The following is a 22,192-nucleotide window of genomic DNA, read 5'->3' on the forward strand; positions in this document are numbered from 1 at the left end:
TCTATCTTTAATGTGTAACTTGTGTATATATTGTTTCTTTATCAGAAATTTAAAACAAAATGTTTGCATGAACCTCTGTAGTTTAGCCAGTGATTTCTCATGTCAGGGCACAGTTGTCATGGTTAAGTCTATAACACTGGTTATAAACGTTTTGTTCACTGTTACCCTTTTGACTATTTTATGTTAGTTTGCATGCACCGCTAACATTTTTTTCACGCTTTTACTTGCAACGACGATCGTGTGGTGCTGTACAACTCACGCACTTTTCCACCACTATCTTATAAAACATTACAGCATTGTTAAAAAATTACTTAAATTGATAACTGTAATCAATTCTTGCTATTGGTAAGCGTTTGTAGCAGCCTTGGATCAGCACTTCAAACAGTGGTCAGTATATAGAAGTAAACGTCCACTGGGACTGCAAGTTGCATTATAAGCTAAATAGAAAAATTGAAATAACCCAGGTTCCGGTTGCACGGTTTGAAACAGAAATATACTTCACCTTTATACCTATACGCATCATAAGTATGTCGGAATAAATAAAGTACAATAACATAAAAACACGATCATAAAATCATTACGATCATCAATAATGATTATAGTTATGTTTTAATTTTATTTTATTCATTCCGACAACCTGATGATGCGTATAGGTATATAGGTGAAATATATTTCTGTTTCAAACCGTGCAAAGTGACCCTGGTTAATTTTCATTTTTTTATTTAGCTTATTATTGGTATAGAATCAAATCTGTCTTTAAAGACTGGATTAACCAAAAATGGCGGATTCAGACATGTAAACGGGGCTTATATTGTTAACTAGAACCAGAATATGCAAGCCTGAAACCGATAACTATTTATTTGAAGCCTAACTTAGGCCCGAAAGTTGTGGGTTCATGTGTCCCAGTTTGAGAAACCCTGCCAATAGTTTTCTACAAAGAAAAGGCTAACTTGCATTAATTAACATATATCTAAGTTTTCTGAAACGGCAACTTGGTCATTTCCAGAAAAAAAATGAGAATGAAAATGTGCAGACTTTGAGCAAAACGTGCAGGGTAATTTATGCGTGTCGCATTTAAAACAGCAGCAAATTTGAAAGCAAGATGTGGAAACAAAATACTACAAAGATTTGAATTGATATTCGACAGTGTACCGTATTACTGAAAGAAAAACAAAAAGATAGCCGTAACGGCACAGTCTTTGAACAAAACCCTCAGGCTAATTTATGCACGTCACGTTTACAACCACAAACCAATTTTAAAACAAGATTTATGAACAAGAAACGAGAAAAGTTTTACTATGACCGAACGATTTCAATGAGCCAATTTCAGCGACAACAATTACTTCATAATGACAAAAACCAAAAAACGAACTGAAGGGCAAACGTTTCTCACTCCTTTGTGTTGTTTGACTGTTTGTTGACTCAATACTGCAACTTTATCGAAAAAATTTTCCAATGTCCACAAATCAAAACATGCAATGCGCGATTTACTCTGTTGATACAAGCCGTCAGAAGTTTTTTGCTAAATATACTAGTTAGGTAACCATAGTGACAGGTAACCTACTGTGTTTGACAATGTACCCATTATTCTTGAATCATGTCATTGTTATGAAATTGGTAATAAATGGTGTTGCAGATTCCTCAGTAGTGAGTAATGCATCGGTTGTAGCCGACAAGGAGTCACAAGGAAGCAAATATGATGAACGACAACGACTGGAGAAGAAATACGCTTTTTGCTTAAAGATTGGTGTTCTATGTTTTCACAATAACCCTCTCTAAATAAGCTAGTGTTTGCCGCAACGTGCTCTAGTAAAATAGTCCTAGGCTCTGCTGTAGGCTTATATATATTTTCGTGGTGTTGAGGGAAAAGGGTATATGTAAGATTTATTTCATAAACGGTAAACTTTGTTTACTTGCAGTTTTACTCTGAAGTTGAATCAAGTTTCACAATCATATAGTCTACTTAACGGACCGGGGACACCAGATCAGATTTTTTGGTAAGTAAACGATTTGTTTCTTATTTACTTTGTACTTTTAAGACCGAGAAAGGATAATAACCTGAGTTGGATTAAAAAAGCTTGAAAATTAGATTAAAAACGGAAATACATCAAAAGTGAAGTTATTAAAGTAAACTACACCGTTACATTAAAGCCTTTGAGGTGCTGATATCTGCTAAATTTTGGAGAGGTTCTTATGTATTGTTTATATGTGTAGCCCATTCATTTTTCTTCCCACATTGATACGATTTCGGTTGTTTTCTTTCTTGGTGTTTATGGTCGGCTTTAATACTTTTTGATAGTTGGTAATAAGCTTTTTGTTGTGATCGCATTTATGCGATGTAGATTTAATTTGTTAAAAAACAGGATGTTGGACGGCAAGATGTGCATTTAAAATGCCAACGACGCAATTAGCCAAGTGATTCTGGATAATGGGCTTTATTGCGTGTTCATCTATTGATTTAGTTGTAAGGCTGAAACTTCAACGGGCACTGAGTTAGCTAGAAATTCGATCTGCTGCACCTGTTCGGATAAGGCCACAAGAATAGAATTCATTGAAAACTTCCCAAATAAACAAGGAAAGAACATAAGCTTATAGTCTATTTGGGATTTAAACATGTATTACTGGAATATAGAATAAAATTTTTAAGCTACCGATGATTTAACTTGTATTCTCACCTCAGAACCTGAAATTAATTCATTCCAGGAGCTCGTTTAAGTTGTAAAACATTTGACTTCCAAAAGAGTGTACCAATGAAAAAAGTGAATACAAAGATCTGATCACAGATACCAAAATATCCACATCAAATTTCAAAGATTCAGATTTTAGGCAAAAACAATCTGTTTTAATCCTTCAACTTAAATTACAATAGTCTATGCTTAAAATAGCCTAGCCTAGCATCACAATATAACCTATATAGGCTGCATACAAACTTAAAAATATAAAAATTAAAGAAAAGAAAATGACAATGAAAAAATTTATTGGATACCAACTGCTATAATGTTATAGTTGATTTCCAGTAACGGAGTTGCCTAAGCACATTTAGACGTTGATTATGTTCGAGTTTCCAAAGCTTGGTTTCTATGGAACAGAATGTACCATTAAAAAATGTTCAGATTTCGAGTTGTTTGAGTGAAAGACGTTCGGGTTCTGAGGTATCACTGGAATTAATAACTGATTTGAAGTTATTTGTGCTCTATTTGATTTTATTCCAATGTTGACTTTATTGCAGCCTTGGTGTTTTGACGCTTAAATTATAAGACACCTGCAGCAAATAAGGCCCGTGGTTTGTATTTCTTTACTCAGGGCTGGTTAGATTTTTGTTGCGGTTAATTTTAGATGCCACAGGAATTTTCAAACGCAGTTGAATTTCAACGCAATTTCATTAAGGTATATCATGCAATTGTACATTGGGCCATGTTTCCAGCCAAACTTGGGTCAAATACAATGAAGAAATATAAAGCTAAAAGCGTTTAAAAATTAGCGGGCTTTTTTTTCTGCAGGTATCTTGTAGCGAATTCGTTAATATCTTCAGTGCTGGATTCGAGTCTAAAGATAAATGATTTGACTTGCGACTCAAATGTGATTATTTTGACTAAAAGATCATTTCATAACTGTCGAATTTGATGATTTATTTACGACTCTGCTATGCATGGTCTGTCTCGTGACGTATGTCACGTTCTGATGCGTTAACTACAGTCTCAAAATGGCTGGTAATTGATTTTTGCCAAAAGTAAAGTGTATAAATAATATGTATATGTAAAACTTATTTTCGACTGTCTGCCGGTGGTCGGGGCGTGGAACTCTACCAGGTTGGTTTCTCGAATTTACAGCCAACCGAGTAAAACCAGAGAACGGTTGATAACTGATTAATAGCGGTAAAAAAATTGTTAAAACAGCAAAACGAAAAGCAGCTGATAACGTATTTTGCAGAGTTACACTAAAAACGTACCGGAAGCTCGGGCGTAAAAGCTCGCTAAAAACAACAAAATCCAATGCCCAAAAGAAGGCTTTACTTTACAACACTTAGTTTCTGCTCTTCACTAAAAGCCCAAACGTAGAATAACTTCACTACGCCAGTAGCTGTTTACATTGATGTAAACATAATAAACAAACAATGCACTCACACACTATAAAATAAAACTTAATAAAAGTAAAAACATTTAAATAGTAACAAACAGCTTATCCCACAAAACTATAGTGCCTCACAAACAGGTTGATACAACATCAATATGGTTTATGAATACGGTTACTATCAAGTACAACTATACACAGCCGTCATTTTTAACACGAAATCTTGTGTAGATTTTTTAGGGGCAAGTCAGAATAGGTTAGTTTATATCGTTTGCTAACGTTACACAGTGTAACATATCGTCTATGAAGATTAAGGAAGTAGCTGACTGGACTGCAGCAGGGGATCCAGGAATTTTGGGGGCCCACAATGCGTTGAAAGACAGGTACGTGTAACAACAGGATTGATTTAATTCCGGTGTTACAACGAATAATTTCTGCTCAAAACATGAGAATATTGTCGTATGTGTAGCCTATACTTCTAAACATCAATGCGTTTCAAGTTATTCCAAAACTTCTCGATCCGCATCAATAAACAACATTTTGGCTAAAACCTGATGGGTCCTTACAAACAACTCTTGTCTTACGTTTTGCATTTTAACTTAGTACGTAAGTTCTGTAGGTAAGTTCTAAGTAGGTAAGTTCTGGAGCTACAACCTACATGTTATTTGCATGACATAGACTATGGATATGATTCATTTCAAATGCGCCCATACGTTCCTGCTTCTAAAAATATAACTCGTATCGTTCATATCCACTTCTACAACAACATAATGATTGTTGACGAAGCCGTTTTGCTGTTTTTGAATTGGTTATTAACCTCCGCAATTTAGCATCAATAGCACCTTGTGCTAGCTTAAAAAATGTGCCAGTTCGAAAAATATTCGGATTCGTACGAAAATACCAAAAACAGGTTTTGAAATCTGCGCAATTCTGATTCTACTCACTTTCAACTTAGCAAAACAACTGAGGACAAGCAAAGCAATCATACATATAACTTGTCACGTTGTTGCTGAATAAAAAAAATCTGTTTTTTTGCTTATATAAAATTTATAAATTTTAAGCTAAAAAATTTTCAGCCATTTCACTCTCTCTATGATCGATCATATTCAGTTTATGGACTTTTAGAAATAGAACGATTATGCTCGTCAATAAACAAGTCAGAAGATTCATGCATCCTCCATTTATTTACGCAGTTCCTTTCAAATATAGTCAAGTACTCGACTTCCGAAATCAGTCTCTGCTGATCAAAACAGACCTGAAAAATCTTTGGAGTTCAACGGACTTAAGACAATTTAATATGTATATACTACATTTTTGGAAATGTTTTTGACAATATCGATATTGTCAAGTACGTAAAATATGATTTGGTGCTAATTGTTAGTAATTGCAATGAGATTAGAGTGAAATCTAGGCCATTAAACGTTTTCTTACCTAAGGTATGTGTACCTTGACACTGTATCTTTACGAGCCAATATGATAACAGGCATCACGATAATTGTATAAAATTAAGAAACTATGGTGAAATGAATTTTTCATTATTACAGATACACTCTTTATACATAATCATCAACCCTATAAATGTATGAAAATTCTGATAGAAAGATGAACAAGAGTCGCTGTCTAAAGAACACACCACGGCGTAGTGAGACATGTCATGTTTATTATTGCTATAGGCATCGTTTGTGTGACAAAATAATAGACAATTAAAGTTGATGTAACTTATTAGTTAATTTTGGATATCGATTTATAAAATTTTATGTTTTGAATAAATATATTTTGTGTTGTAACAGACAACAACCGATGCCAACATCCGTCATTTGATGATCATGAAAGTTCTACGACAGTTTTCGATACGAAAAAATGTGGATGAAGGTTTATGGTAGACGTCAGAAGGTTCCGTCCTGTCAATGTAGGTTTGCTCCAATAAAGCATATTTGAAATTTTTGTGAATTACATGGTTGGCATATTGCAGTTTCATTGACAGCAATATTACTTTTGGTAATATCATAATTTCCAAGAAATGGTTTTCTACACCAATAAGCCAAGCTATGCTTTCTGACATAGATCTGTTCTGTCTTTTATTGAAGTCAACGCACTTCCTCAGTTAATGGTACACAATTATGCAGATACTTTTTTAAGTAGATTTTCTCTTATAAAATTTACTGTGTTTTTTTACTGAAATATTATTTCTCCAGTGGCACACGACAATACCATCAAACATTTGCTGATGTAATATTTTGTTCAAAATATTCACAAACAATTCAATATTTTTTTTTACATTTGAAGAATGAAATAGCGTTTTGTCGTGAATTTTTTTGGCTTTTGCCCTTATTAGCATTACCTCATTAGCATTATACTGTGTGGCACGTCCAACTGGTGATCTTTCTACCCAACTAATCTTTACCAGTCTTTTAATACACCACAACTCAATCGCTTGCAGCAGTGGTGTAGCCAGTAAGAAAGCAGGAGAGCGGCCTCTCCCACTGAGGATATGTTTTTCAAAATTGGCGCCTTTTCAATTGTTCAAAACTCCCAACACTCATGCGAAGTTTTTTTTGAAAGTCCAAAGTGTGTTTATTCCTTTTATTCTGATAGCTTACCTCGTATTTCCATTCTAAAGGAAGAACAACGTTTGAATTTTCTACACTGACGTGAAAGGAACTTTCTGATACCAAACGGTCTTCAAATGAGTCGGTAGTTGAGGCTATTTTGCAAAATCTTCCAACTATAAAAAGGACTTTATAAAAAATTATTGACGGTGGAGTGAAACATTAAGCACATATGAAATCTTAGTTTCCCTTATATTTTGGAATAAATTGTTACAGAAAACTTTTCGTCTGTCCACAGCATACTTACAGAAAATCAGTTTAGATTGGTAATGGCTGCTACCATAATTAGGGTTTTGAAGATGACATGAAAAACAGTCGAGCTGAGTATGTATGTCATTTAGACAAAATCGAAAAAGAAGCAACTGAATTGGCCCAAAAGTGCAATATTAATACAGAATATAGGAGTTACAGAAAAGAAAAACGAAAACGAAAACGAAAACGAAAAGATTCTCTGATAAAATGACGGAGGATGAAAGAAGCTTTAAAGAATTGTGTTAACTTTGGTATCGTCATGGCGCCTTTTTACAAAGCTCACTTCCCCTAACTTAAAAACCTGGCTACGCCTCTGGCTTGTTTGGTTACATTGGAATAAGTCCACACTTGACAACCATGAATAAAAATAGAACACGCATAGCATCTCAAAATCCGAATCTTTAATTTCAAGATGTCCCATCTCAAAAACATTCTGCATACCGAAGTTTTGCTTTCATTTTTCCTATCCTTCTTCTTTTTATCTCTTATTCAGTTTTCCCATCTTTAGTAATTTTATTTGAAAAATATTGATATTTTTAAAATTACTGCAATGTTTTGTTTATTGTCTGTTTAAGTATAGGACTTTCAGGTTTGGATTTGCATACGCATGTTGTGTTAGTCGGGCAATTACATATTGTAACTTCATTCCATAATCTTTGCATTTTGAGCATAGTGAGTCAGTATTAATTGTAGCAACGGTGGAAAACTGGCCATTAAAATAGTGCTTTCAGTATATTTTGGATTGTAGTCACAATAAGTGCCACTTAACTTTATTCCTTTGCAGGTTTTTACAACTTTTTAGAATAGCATCTCGTTGCGGAGTTTGATTAAGGATGATAGCATCACACATCCCTATCCAACTCCATGCCGAATGGTAACTGCATTGAAGCATATCCTTGGTGTAGTCATTTTTCCTGTATGTACCCAATATTGTTCATTAATAACCCTTCATTTTCTGCTACAAAACCTGCAAACCTGAAGATACAACTACGTTATTTTCCAAATTAAAAATTCGAAAACAGAATTTTTTATAGTAACCCTGTTAATCACTTGATTATAGATTGAATAAAATTCGTTTGAAATTATTTCTAATCGTGAACGCCTTTTATCGCTTCTCTGCGCGCATCACAAAACCTGTTAGGTCATAAATAAATTCTGCTGCAGGCAAGACAGTTAAGTTTTTCCAAGACAAAATTGCTTTTATTTTATCAGCACATTGTAGCAAACGAGTTTGTTCTTTTTGTTGTGTAAGTTTTGTCGATTTATATTTTATCAGATTCTTTTTAAATTGTTTTATTAATTTGGACTTTTATCGGTTTAACGTGTGTAATCTTTTAGAATTGTAATTAGCTTATAAGCCTAAAATATATCATTACCATTTTGCCAAATGAATTTTGCTGCCAAAGCGTGCCCCAGTAAGTTTATTGTACATATTTTGTTAGATATACTTAGTAGTATACCGAAGTAAAGTTGGTTACCGGTTATTTGTTTATTTATTGACCTTTGATAAACAACTTCATCTATAGGGATAAGAAAAAGAAGTAGAAAACTAAGATGTAGGAAATCAACTTTGTCTGCCAATATGTAATAGAACAATTAACCAGGTTATCAGTTTAACGCCGAAAAATTACATCCCGATTTCTTTCTTTAATGTGTAACCTATGTATATATTGTTTCTCTATCAGAAATTTTAAAGAAAAAGTTTGCTTATAACCTCAGTAGTTAAGCCAGTGATTTCTCATGTCAGAGCACAGTTTTCATGGTTAAGTCTATAACACTGGTTATAAACGTTTTGTTTATTGTTACCCTTTTGACTATTTTATGTTGGTTTGCATGCACCGCTAATACTTTTTTCACGCTTTTACTTGCCACGACGATCTTGTGATGCTATACAACTAACGCACTTTTCCACAACCAGCTTATAAACATTACAGCACTGCAAAAAATTACTTAAATTGATAACTGTTATCAATTCTTGTTATTGGTAAGCGTTTGTAGCAACCTTGGATCAGCACTTCAAACAGCGGTCAGTATATAGAAGTAAACGTCCACTGGGACTGCAAGCTGCACTATAAGCTAAATAGAAAAATTGAAATAACCCAGGGTCAGGTTGCACGGTTTGAAACAGAAATATATTTCACCTCTATACCTACACGCATCATCAGTATGTCGGAATAAATAAAATAAAGTAACATAAAATATTATCATCAATAATGGTTATGGTTGTGTTTTAATGTTATTTTATTCATTCCAACAAGCTGATGATGCCTATAGGTGTATAGGTGAAATATATTTCTGTTTCAAACCGTGCAAACTAACCCTGGTTAATTTTGCGTTTTCTATTTAGCTTGTTATTTGTATTGAATCAAATCTGTCTTTAAAGACTAGAATAGGTTTTTATTACTCGGCGCGTATGCAGATTTGTGTAAAGAAAATGAAATTACGACACAAAGCTGTTGTGGCGGTGGCAGAGTGCGAGTATTGCGAGTATAAATTAAGACCAGAATTTGGCACAATGATTTGTCAAATTTAACCCCGAACCTGAACCCGACCCGAAAAGCCCGGCCCGACTTACAACACTGGTCGGATCCGTGCTTCAACTATCTTTATTGTTTTCGACAAAGGACCCTCTAGCTGTAATAGTTACGACATCAATTGCTATAGGTCTATAAATTTCCTGCTGGTTTGAAAACATGAAATCCACCAGACAAGGATATATAGTGCAAAGTGCCCTTCAAAAAAGCAAAACAGTGCGATTTCAACTTCGATAAAATGTGAAAAATGTCGCACGTTCAACTGTAGTTAATTGTACAAAGAAAAATGAGTTTAAAATATTTTCTCGGGACTAACGTACCCCTTGAAAGATCCAAATGTACCGTTGTGTGTTCATGTGTACCAGTTTGGGAACTCCTGCCAATAGTTTTCTACAAAGAAAACGTTAACTTGCTTTTATTGGCCTATACCTAAGTTTACTGAAACGGCAACTTGGTCATGTCCAGAGAAAAGAGGAAGATGAAAATGTGCAGATTTTGAACGAAACCTGCAGGGTAATTTATGCGTGTCGCATTTAAAACCGCAGCGAAATTGAAAACAAGATGTGTAAACAAAATACGACAAAGATTTGAATTTAAATTGGTCACTGTGTTACACAAATTTTTAAACTATAAAAATTACCAATACGAATATTTTAAACTATGAAAATAACAAAATACAATTTTCCAAATTTGAAAATGCGAAAACTAAGTTTTCCAAATGGGAAAAGATTAAAACAGAAATGTTCACTGCAGCAATGGGATATTGCACAATGGGACACAATGGGATAGTGCTATATATCCCTATATTGCTTGATTAGTTTTAAAAAAATCAATTGATTAATAAGGACTGGGTGCGTGATTTACCTCATTTTTGCATTTTTTGTACACATAAAACAACAGTTTGTTTTATAACTACTTCAAACAAGTTCTGCTACAGAAAATATAGCCAGGTATTTACGAAACTAGTATGTTCATTGCAATCAATTTACAAACCAAATTTGGTGAGTGAGTGTGTGGCTTTATTTGTATAAGTTTCATCGATTTACATTTTATAAATACTATTTTTAATGTAGACTTCTTTATTAAATTGGACTTCTATCACTTTTTTGTGAATCATCTTTTAAGATTGTGCATTTTAACTAGCTTAATTTATACATTGTAACTAGTTTATGTGTAAACCTGTGTGGGCTATACACTGCTTTTTGTAAGAAATTTGTAGAAAAGTTTGTTTGTAACTTTTGTAGTTTTGTTAGTGGTTTGATGTGTTTGGGCACGATTATCATAACAAAGTCTTTGTAGTTTTCTACAAAGAAAGCGTTAACTCACTTTGTTTAGCCTACCTAAGTTTACTGAAATGGCAAATTGGTTGTTTTTGAAAGAAAAACAAAAAGGAAGCCGTAACTGCACAGTCTTTGAACAAAACCCTCAGGCTAATTTATGCACGTCACGTTTACAACCAGCAGCCAATTTGAAAACAAGATCTATGAACAAGAAACGAGAAAGGTTTCACTTTTACCGAACGATTTCAATGAGTCAATTTCAGCGACAACAATTACTTCATAACCACAAAACCAAGAAACGAATTGAAGGTTAAACCTTTCTCACTCTTTTGTGTTGTGTGATTGTTTAATGCAATAGTAAGCAGCATGCAGCTCTCGACACTGCTTATTGCTATCACATTATCAACTGATAAATATCCATGACATGTATAGTGACAATCTGATAGACGCACATCTGGATGAGGTTGATGACGTTATGCTGAAAATTGTAACTTTTGTTTGAGCTTGTTTAGTTGGTATAGCTTTTTACTCACCATTCTGAAAGCAAATAAGAAAACTGTTATGCTTGAGTGATTTTGAACCTGTAAGCTGACAAGCTCGTTGGAGCCTTTTTCACCATTTTGAAGAAAGCACTTTCTTTTCAATCTTCTCGATATTGAGTAAAAGGTACTATACCTATTCAGTTTCATCAAATAATGTTCTATTTTAAGTAAAATCTGCTCCGGATATCTTAACTGCGATATATATTTGCTTGTTTGTTTATCCACCAAATAGTATGAAACCATATAGGCCTACTTAAATAGAAATGAGAACCCGCAAATTAACAGATTTGTGTGCAGAACGGGGGCTGTTGATATCTATGCGGGACTGGTGATTGCATGAAACGTATATCCGCGAAGAACTCTGAATGGTAGTTCCCAATAAATTTGATTTTTTCCAAATTCGATTTTGTTTGCTAAAAGCAAACAACTGAACCAAAATCAAGCCAGCCCTCCTTTACGTGACCAACCACTCAATGTTGTAATTTTATGGAAAAATTTTCCAATGTCCACGAATCAAATCATGCAATGCGCGATTTGCTCTCTTCATAAAAGCTGTCGGAATTTTTTTCCTAAATCTAATAGTTTGGTAACCATAGTGACAGGCAACCTATTGTGTTTGATAATGTGCCCACTATTTTTAAGTGTGGTTATTGTTTTATAAATCATTGTTATGAAATTGATAATAAATGATGTTGCAGATTCCACAGTAGTAAGTAATGCATCGGTTGTAGCCGACAAGGAGTCACAAGGAAGCAAATATGATGAACGACAACGACTGGAGAAGAAAAACGCTTTTCGCTCAAAGATTGGAATTCTATATTTTCACAATAACCCTCTCTAAATGAGCTAGTGCTTGCCGCAACGTGCTCTAGTAAAATAGTCCTAGGCTCTACTGTAGGCTTATATACATTTTCGTGGTGTTGCGGGAAGAGAGGATATGTAGCATTCATTTTATAAACGGTAAATTGTGTTTACTCGCAGTTTTACTCTGAAGTCGAATCAAGTTTCACAATCATATAGCCTACTTAATGGACTGGGGACACCAGATCAAATTGTTTGGTAAGTGACGATTTGTTTCTTATTTACTTTGTACTTTTAGACCGAGAAAGGATAATAACCTGAGTTGGATTAAAAAAGTATAAAAATGAGATTAAAAAAGGAATTACATCAAAATTAAAATGAGTAAAGTAAACTACACCATTAAATTAAAGCCTTTGAGTTGCTGATATCTGCTACATTTTGGAGAGGTTCTTATACATGTGTTACCTTTTGTTGTCCTCACTCTTAGAATTACAGGCACATCTTTTATTTAAAAGCAGTTAAGTCAAGTTTCCGTTCACACAGCTCATTTCAGGAGCTCCAATACAAAACTGTCAGTCCAACTACTTGTCGGACACACGTCGATAAAAGACACATGTGCTTAATTAACCACGAGAACGCGCAATCGGCCGCAAGGGAGAAACGCAATAGGCACAGGGCAAAAACAAGTGTAACACATGTTTATGGTCGGCTTGATTTTTTTTGACTGTTGATAATAAGCTTTTTGTTGTGATCGCATTTATGCAATGTAGTTTTAATTTGTGAAAAAACAGGATGTTGGACGGCAAGATGTGCATTTAAAATGCCAACGACGCAATTAGCCAAGTGATTCTGGATAATGGGCTTTATTGCGTCTTCATCTTTTGGATTAGATATAAGGCTGGGATTTCGACGGGCACTGAGTTAGCCAGAAATTCGATCTGTTTTGTCTGTTTGTTTAGGCCACAAGAATAGAATTCTTTGAAAACTACCAAAAATACCAAGAAAAAAACATAAGCCTATAGCCTATTTGGGATTTAAACATGTATCCCTGGAATATGGAATCAAATTTTTCAGTTAGCGATGATTTAACTTGTATTTTCACCTCAGAACCTAAAATTAATTCGCTCCAAGAACTCGTTTAAGTTATAAAACATTTGACTTCCAAAACAGTGTATTAAATTTAAAATTATAAAAATTAAGGCAAAGAGAATGAAAAAATTTATTGGATTCCAACTGCTTTCATGTTATAGTTGATTTCCAATAACAGAGTTGCCTAAGCACATTTAGGCGTTGATTATGTTCGATTTTCAAGGAAAAATTCGGTTTTTATGAAACAAAATTTACTCTTAAAAATTGTTCGGATTTCAAGTTTTTTGAGTGAAAGACGTTCGGGTTCTGAGGTATCACTGGAATTAATAACTGATTTGAAATTATTTGTGCTCTATTTTGTTTTATTGCAATATTGACTTTATTGCAGCCTTAGTGTTTTGACGCTTAAATTATATAACACCTGCAGCAAATAAGGCCCATGGTTCGTATTTCTTTACTCAGGGCTGGGTAGATTTTTGTTGCGGTTGATTTTAGATGCCACATCAAATTTAAACTGTAATTTAGGCTATTTTGGTTCGGAAAGTTCAAAGGGAGAAGGCTGAAAAGTTTCATTAAGGTATACCATGCAATTGCCTAATGCCTTGTTTCCGGTCAAATTTGGGCCAATTATACTGAGCGAATATAGAGTTAACAGCATTTAAAAGCGTTTTCAACTACAAAATAGCAAAATACATTTTCCAAGCCTGAAAAGACAAAAAAGGAATATTCTAAACCGAAAATATAATTTTTTATATCGACCATATGATTCACTTGCTTAGGTTTGTAAAAATCGCTTGATTTTGTCCGCCTGTGGACGCCATTTATCGCTTCTCTGCGCGTATTAATAAACCTGTTTGGTCATAAAGAAATTTTACAGCAGGCAAGATAACCAGGTTTATGCGAGACTGTATTGCTTTCATTTCATTAGCAAATTTTAGCAACTGAGTTTGCTGTTTTTGTTGTGTAAGTTTTGTTCATTTATATTTTAACAATTTCTTGTTTAATAAAAAAACTCAACTATCATCGGTTTAACGTGTGTTATCTTTTAGAATTGTACATTTTAATTAGTTTCTAATCTAAACCTGTAATGTATTGCCGTTATTTGATACCAAATATAATTTGCCGCCAATTCGTACAACCGTAAGTTTGTTGTACATATTTTGTTAGACATGTCACAGAATATACCGGCGTAGAGCTGGTATCTGGTTACTTGGTTACTTATTTACCATGGATTAACAACTTTATTTTTGAGTAAGAAAACGAGTAAATAGTTAGTAACAAAGTTTACAGTAGCTAATAAACTTTATTTGCGAATAAGCAACAGAGAATTTTACCAGGTAACCAACTTCACGGCGGTAAATAATATAGCGATTTCTTTCTTTTATGAGTAAACATTTGTTAGACATTGTTTTTTTATGTGAAACTTTTTGATAAAACTTGCGTGTAGTCTTTGTAGCTTAGCCAGTGAGTTCTCATGCCTGAGCACGATTATTAAGATTAAGTCTCTTTAATAGTGGTTCCCTAACGTTTTGCTTATCGCTTACTTATCGCCAATTCAAAAACAAGACAAACGAACATAAACAAGAAAACTTTTTATTAGAATTGGTCACTGTATTAAGCAAACTCTCAAAATAAAAGTAAGCAAATAGAAAAATACGAAAACGTAAATGTTTATGGCGACCTTAAATCACTTGATTAGTATGAACCGCTAACGCCGTTTACTCTTTTTCTGGACACAAAACATAATCTGTTTAGTTGTACAGTTGTTCCATAAAACTTCTTTTACAGGTAACATATATAACCATGTCCAGGTTTTTGTGACGCTAGCACGTACGTCGCCATCCTTTAGTAAGCAACTTTAAGTGAGCGAGTTTGTTGTTTTATTTGTGTAAGTTTTGTCGATTTACATTTTATAATTTCTGTTTTCATATAGCTTATCAGTTTTGATTGTTATCACTTTATCGTGTATCATCTTTCAAAATTTTACTACAAAATTGCTAGTTCATAAACCTTTGTGACATTGCCGTCAGTTTATACCATATGTATTTTGTTGCTAAAGCGTATTTCCATAAGTTTGCTGAACATGTTTTGTAAGGTACGTCTAACAATTTACTGGCATGAAGTTGGTTAGCCCTCTCGCCTTACATAGTTATTTATTCATCATTGGCAAACAATTTCATCTACATACAAGAAAAGGAATTGGTGGTTATGTATAGTAGGTATGAGCAACTTCATCTGCAAAGATAAGTAACAGAATAAGTAACAAGGTAACCAACGGTAAATATCAAACAAATTCACATTGTGTTTTATAAAAAACTTTGTAAAAACGTTTGTTTGTAGCTTTTTGAAGTTTAACCAGTAGTTTCTCATGCCTGGGCCCCATTATCATGATGAAGACTCTACAGTTTCAAACCGAGAAAACATTAAATTACTTTTTTAGCCTAGTTTAGTTTACTGAAATGGCAAATTGGTCGTTTTCGTGAGAAAAATAAAAATAAATCTGTAGCTGAACAGTCTTTGCACAAAACCCTCAGGCTAATTTATGCACGTCACGTTTACAGTCAGCAGCCAAGATGAAAACAAAATGTACTGTATGTTAAAGTTTGTACAAGAAACGAGAAAGGTCTTAATTGGATTGAACGATTGCAGTGACATCAATTAGTTCACAACGAAAAAGCCATAAATGTGAATGAAGGCCAAAAATTTTCTCACTCGTGTTGTTTTGTGACTGCTTTCTGCAACAGCTTCAGTAGCTGCGCGTAGTTCTTGACACTGTTTGCTGTTATCACATTTTCAACTGATAAACGCCCAAGGCATACATAATGACAGACGTGCAGCTAGACAAAGTTGGTTCTCTGCGATAAAGTTGATAACGTTGGACGAAAACCCCTTATCTTTGTTTACGCTTGTTTAGTTTCATGAAAACAATGTCCTATTTTAATCATACGTATATGCGCAACTATGGCGGTGAAAAGCCATGTGTTTATATAAATGGTCAATATTTCGTTCAATGTTATGTTAAAGGACAGGTGACCATATTGCTAACTACGTACAACATGTATTGCAAATTATATTTAGATAGAAATGGAGATTCGCAAATTAACTGGTGTGGGTGTGGAACGGGCATGAAATCTGTGCCCGCGCAGGGTTCTGAACTGATAACCATTATGTTGCAATTTTTTGAAACCAAAGAGCGAACAATGTTCGAACAATTGAACCCATACAGTAAAACGAATCTTCCTGAGCGCGAACCAGTCATTCAGTGCTGTAATTTTACCGGGAAGTTTTTGAAATGGTGTTAGCAAGCCTATGTCTCCAAATCAATAAATGCAATGCGTGATTCCATTGGTGCATTTGGAATCGCGTCAAAATTTTGTTGTTAGACCTATGCCCTAAAAAAGTTAGGTTCGTCCGGATAGGGGGCATGGTCCAATGGTCACTGTTTAAATAGTGTGATCATTGTTTAATACTTTATTATAAAAAATTGTTGTAAAATTTATATCAATTGTGTTGCAGACTCCACAGTAGTAAATAATGCAAACGTTATAGCCGACAAAGGGTCAAAGGAAGAAAATGTGATATACTGCAACGACTAAACAAGAAAACCGCTAAAAAATGGCACCTTAAAATTTGGATCCTGAGGAAAGGGCCTGGCCCAAACGTCTCCTCTAAATAAGTTTATAATGTTTGGACCAATGTGTTCTAGTAAAGTAATCTTATAAATACTTTTGTGCTTTTGCCGGACAAGATAATATAAGTTAGGATTTCTTTTGAAAATGGTGAATTGTGTTTACTTGCGGTTTTATTCTGAAATTTAATCAAGAATCACCTCATTTACTTCATAGAACATTTCAACAAGATCCAGTTGCTTGGTAAGTGGATAATTTGTTTCTTATTTAAACGATAACCTTAAGACAGAGGAAGAACAATTACCTAAGTTGGAGTAAAACAAATATAGATATTAAATACAAAAAGCATAAATATCAAACATATATTTAAAGTAGGTCTACATTAATGTTTTTGAGTGCCTGGTCAATACCAACCGTAGGTTTATTTCTTTTATATTTTATATTGACGATAGACTTATAGTTTTTGTTGTGGTCGCACTCAACCGATGTATTTCAATTGTTAACAAACAGGATGTAGGAAAAAATCAAACATATACAATCCCACCGACGCCATCAGCCAAGTGATGTTGGATAGTGGGCCTTAAGGTGTGTTCTTGTTTTGCATTAGTTAATGCTGGAGTTTCGAGCGACTTTAAGTTTATCACATTATCAACTCGTTAATGTCCATGACATGTATAGCGACAATCTGATAGACGCGCAGCTGGATGAGGTTGATGCCATTATGCCGAAAAATATAACCTTTGTTTGAGCTTGTTTGGTTGGTATAGCTTTATACTCACCATCCTGAAGGCGAATAAGAAAACTGTTATGCTTGAGTGATTTTGAACCTGTAAGCTGGCAAGCTCGTTGGAGCCTTTTTCACCGTTTTGAAGAAAGCACTTTACTTTCAATCTAGTGGATATTGAGTAAAGGGTGCTTTACCTATTCAGTTTCATCAAATAATATTCTATTTTAAGTAAAATCTGCTCCGGATATCTTAACTGCGATATATATTTGCTTGTTTGTTTATCCACCAAATAGTATGAAACCATATACGCCTACTGTACTTAAATAGAAATGAGAATCAGCAAATTAACTGGTGTGTGTGAGGAACGGGCGCTGTGGATATCTTTGCGTGACTGGTGATTGCATGAAACTTGTACCCGCAAACAACTCTCAATGATAGTTCCCAATATATTTGATTTTTTCCAAATTTGATTTATTTTCCTAAAAGCAAGCAACTGAACCGTGGTCAAGCCAGCCCTCCTTTACATGAGCAACCACTCAATGTTGTAATTTTATGGAAAACATTTTCCAATGTCCACGAATCAAATCATGCAATGCGCGATTTGCTCTCTTCATAAAAGCTGTCAGAATTTTTTTCCTAAACTTAATAGTATGGTGACCATAGTGACAGCCAACCTATTGTGTTTAACATTGTGCCCACTATTTTTAACCCTATTTACATTAGGTGTGGCTTCTCCTGCACACAGTCATAGCAAAACGTGGCGTACAGTTGCATTGTTTGCAGTAGAAACTTGAAATTTAGTGCCTTTTCCTAAAAAATGTTCAGTTATCTGTCCATGTTTGTTTTATAAAGTTGGATTTTGTAATTTTTGAGATATTGGCATCTTTTCATAATTTTGCTTTCTCTCCGAAAAGCAGCGTTTCGTTTTCGTTTACTCATTTGCGCACCACTAACTCGACTAACTATTCTCTTGTGTTCTCTTCTCGCGGTCAGCTGGTTTTCCGCACAGCAGGTGCGCGGCTTAACAAGAAAAACTTTTAGAAATGTGTCACTTGTAGAAATACTTAGTTTACACTAAATGCACTTTCTTTATTTTTACAATTATAATGTATACAGGAAGGCAGATGTTTTTGCTACTAACCTGTAAAATTCCGATCAGTTTACGACGTATAGTTTTCGAGTAATTAACGATTAAAAATGTGTGTGCAGTGTCGGCCACACCTAGTTAAAATAGTAATGTCGCGAGCCCGGTTTGGATAGGGTTAAGTGTGGTTATTGTTTTATAAATCATTGTTATGAAATTGATAATAAATGGTGTTGCAGATTCCACGGTAGTAAGTAATGCATCGGTTGTAGCCGACAAGGAGTCACAAGGAAGCAAATATGATGAACGACAACGACTGGAGAAGAAAAACGTTTTTGGCCCAAAGATTGGAGTTCTATATTTTCACAATAACCCTCTCTACATAAGCTAGTGCTTGCCGCAACGTGTTCTAGTAAAGTAGGCTTTACTGTAGGCTTATATAAATTGTCTTGGTGTTGCAGGAAGAGGGAATATGTACCATTCATTTTGCAAACGGTAAATTGTGTTTACTTGCAGTTTTACTCTGAAGTTGAATCAAGTTTCACGATCATATAGCCTACTTAATGGACTGGGAACACCAGATCAGATTGTTTCGTAAGTGAACGATTTGTTTCTTATTTACTTTGTACTTTTAAGACCGAGAAAGGATGATGACCGGAGTTGGATTAAAGTATAAAAATGAGATTAAAAAAGGAAATACATCTAAAGTGAAATTATTAAACTATGCTACACCATTACATTAAAGCCTTTGAGTTGCTGATATCTGCTACATTTTAAAGAGGTTCTTATACATTGTTTATATGTGTAGCCCATTAATTTTTCTTCTCACATTGATTCAACTTCGTTTGTTTTCTTTATTGGTTTTTAGGGTCGGCTTTAATAATTTTTGATAGTTAGTAATAAGCTTTTTGTTGTGATCGCATTTATGCGATGTAGTTTTAATTTGTTAAAAAACAGGATGTTGGACGGCAAGATGTGCATTTGCAATGCCAACGACGCAATTAGCCAAGTGATTTCGGATAATGAGCTTTTCGGTGTTCAATTTTTCAATTAGTTATAAGGCTGGAACTTCAACGGGCACTGAGTTAGCCAGAAATTCGATCTGCTGCACCTGTTCGGATTAGGAAACAAGAATAGAATTCATTGAAAACTTCCCAAATAAACAAGGAAAGAACATAGGCCTATAGCCTATTTGGGATTTAAACATGTATTTATGGAATATAGAATAAAATTTTTAAGCTACCGATGATTTAACTTGCACTCTCACTTCAGAACCTGAAATTAATTCGTTCCAGGAGCTCGTTTAAGTTGTAAAACATTTGATTTCCAAAAGAGTGTACCAATAAAAAAAAGTGAATACAAAGATCCGATCGCAGATACCAAAATTTCCATGTCAAATTTCAAACATTCAGATTTTAGGCAAAAACAATCTGGTTAAATTCTTCAACTTAAATTACAATAGTCTAGCCTAGCATTACAATATATAAATATAAAATATAGCCTATATAAACTGCATGCAAATTTAAAAATATAAAAATTAAAGAAAAGAGAATGAGAATGTTTATTGGATACCAACTGATTTCACGTTATAGTTGATTTCTAATAACGGAGTTGCCTACAAGCATATTTAGGCGTTGATTATGTTCGAGTTTTAAAAAAATTCGGTTTCTATGAAACAAAATTTACTCTTCAAAATTGTTCGGATTTCGAGTTGTTTGTGTGAAAGACGTTCGGGTTCTGAGGTATCACTGGAATTAATAACTGATTTGAAGTTATTTGTGCACTATTTTGTTTTATTGCAATATTGACTTTATTGCAGCCTTAGTGTTTTGACGCCCAAATTATATAGCACCTGCAGCAAATAAGGCCCATGGCTCGTATTTTTTTACTCATGGCTGGGTAAATTCTTGTTGCGGTTAATTATTATAGATGCCACAGGAAATTTCAATTGCAGTTTAGGCTATTTTGGTTTGGGAATTTTAAAGAGAGAAGGCTGAAAAGTTTCATTAGGGTATACCATGCAATTGTACATTGGGCCATGTTTCCAGCCAAACTTGGGGCAAATACAATGAGGAAATATAAAGCAAAAAGCGTTTAAAAATTAGCGGGCTTTTTGTTTGCTGCAGATATCTTGAAGCGAATTCGTTAATATCGTAAGTGCTAGACTCGAGTCTAAAGATAAATGATTTGACTTGCGACTCAAGTTTGATGATTTCGGCAATAAGAACATTTGATAACTGTCGAATTTGATGATTTATTTACGACTCTGCTATGCATGGTCTGTCTCGTGACGTATGTCACGTCCTGATGCGCTAACCACAGTCTCAAAATGGCAGGTAATTGATTTTTGCCAAAAGTAAAGTGTATAAATAATATGTATATGTAAAACTTATTTTCGACTGTCTGCCGGTGGTCGGGATGTGGAAATCTACCAGGCTCGTTTCTCGAATTTACAGCCAACCGAGTAAAACCAGAGAACAGTTGATAACTGTTTAATAGCGAAAATAAAATTGTTAAAGCAGCAAAACGAAAAGCAGCAGCTAACGTAATTTGCAGAGTTACACTAAAAACGTACCGGAAGCTCGGGCGTAAAAGCTCGCTAAAAACAACAGAATCCAATGCCCAAAAGAAGGCTTTACTTTATAACACTTAGTTTCTGCTCTTCACTAAAAGCCCAAAAAAAGAATAGCTTCACTACGACAGCAGCCGTTTACATAGATGTAAACACATATAAACAAACAGTGCACTTACACACTATAAAAAAAAACTTAATAACAGTTTACGGAGTAGTATAGAAATACAACAAACTTTAAATAAAAGCAAACAGCTTATCCCGCAAAACTAGTGCCCCTCGCAAACAGGTTGATCCAACACCTAAATGCAGTACTAATTAAACAGGTGCACAAAAATACCCCGTGATGTCTATATCACAAAAATACAGCGCGTTTTTGCACAAGCGATCCGTGTTTGATACCCAAGTGACGTCATTATCGTAATGCCGTTGGGTAAGTCATTCTTGTTCAGTACTTCTGGGGAACAATTTCAAATTAGGGCAGTGCAAAAACAACACAGTACAAAATATCTGTGTCTATATCGGAACTTGCACAAAGACTAGATTATCTCAGTAACGGGATTCGAGCGATGACGAACGATCGCCAGGTCGCGCAAAGACTTTCCTCAGCCTGATGTAAAGATTATGATATCATAACATACGCAATTGTGCCAGACATGTTCGGTTAAATTGTTAGGCTGAAGGGCACTCATTTCTTTAACATTTATGTAGCATCACTTTGTCATTGAAATTGAGAAACATTAAAGAGGCATATACCCGGCAAACCGACCATAATGTCCAATAAAGAATATTTGTCCACTCAACGTTAGCATTTTTATCTATAATTAAGATCTGTGGTTCTATCAGCTTGCAAAGAATAGCGTGTTTTTCGGTTTGTTGTAAAAAGCTCTTTCTTCATTCGTTTCTGTTGTAAAAGCATAAACCATGAAAATGTTTACATTATATTTTTAAGTTTTGTGATAAATTAATAACACTGTACCAAAGGTTTATTTGGATATAACG

General features: G+C 34.4%; 1 protein-coding gene across 1 annotated transcript; it reads left to right on the forward strand.

The window, feature by feature from the left end:
- The first annotated feature begins 3,583 nt into the window (after positions 1-3,583).
- Positions 3,584-15,286, forward strand: LOC143445290 (uncharacterized). The gene is made up of 7 exons (XM_076944290.1): positions 3,584-4,690; positions 5,265-5,419; positions 5,616-5,713; positions 5,862-5,980; positions 7,717-11,055; positions 11,987-12,347; positions 12,881-15,286. The coding sequence occupies exons 5-6, from the start codon at positions 10,821-10,823 to the stop codon at positions 12,127-12,129; spliced, it is 378 nt and encodes a 125-aa protein (XP_076800405.1). The 5' UTR covers positions 3,584-4,690; positions 5,265-5,419; positions 5,616-5,713; positions 5,862-5,980; positions 7,717-10,820; the 3' UTR covers positions 12,130-12,347; positions 12,881-15,286.
- Positions 15,287-22,192: the final 6,906 nt, after the last annotated feature.

The sequence above is a fragment of the Clavelina lepadiformis genome, chromosome 2 (assembly GCF_947623445.1).
Source record: "Clavelina lepadiformis chromosome 2, kaClaLepa1.1, whole genome shotgun sequence".
Classification (NCBI taxonomy): Eukaryota; Metazoa; Chordata; class Ascidiacea; order Aplousobranchia; family Clavelinidae; genus Clavelina; species Clavelina lepadiformis.

What these genes read in the sequence shown, in the direction of transcription:
- LOC143445290 (XM_076944290.1), top strand. Translation starts at nt 10,821, where the DNA reads ATGGCAAATTGGTTGTTTTTGAAAGAAAAACAAAAAGGAAGCCGTAAC. An exon ending in AACCAAGAAACGAATTGAAG is followed by an intron (nt 11,056 to 11,986) that starts GTTAAACCTTTC and finishes ATGATGTTGCAG; the next exon opens with ATTCCACAGTAGTAAGTAAT.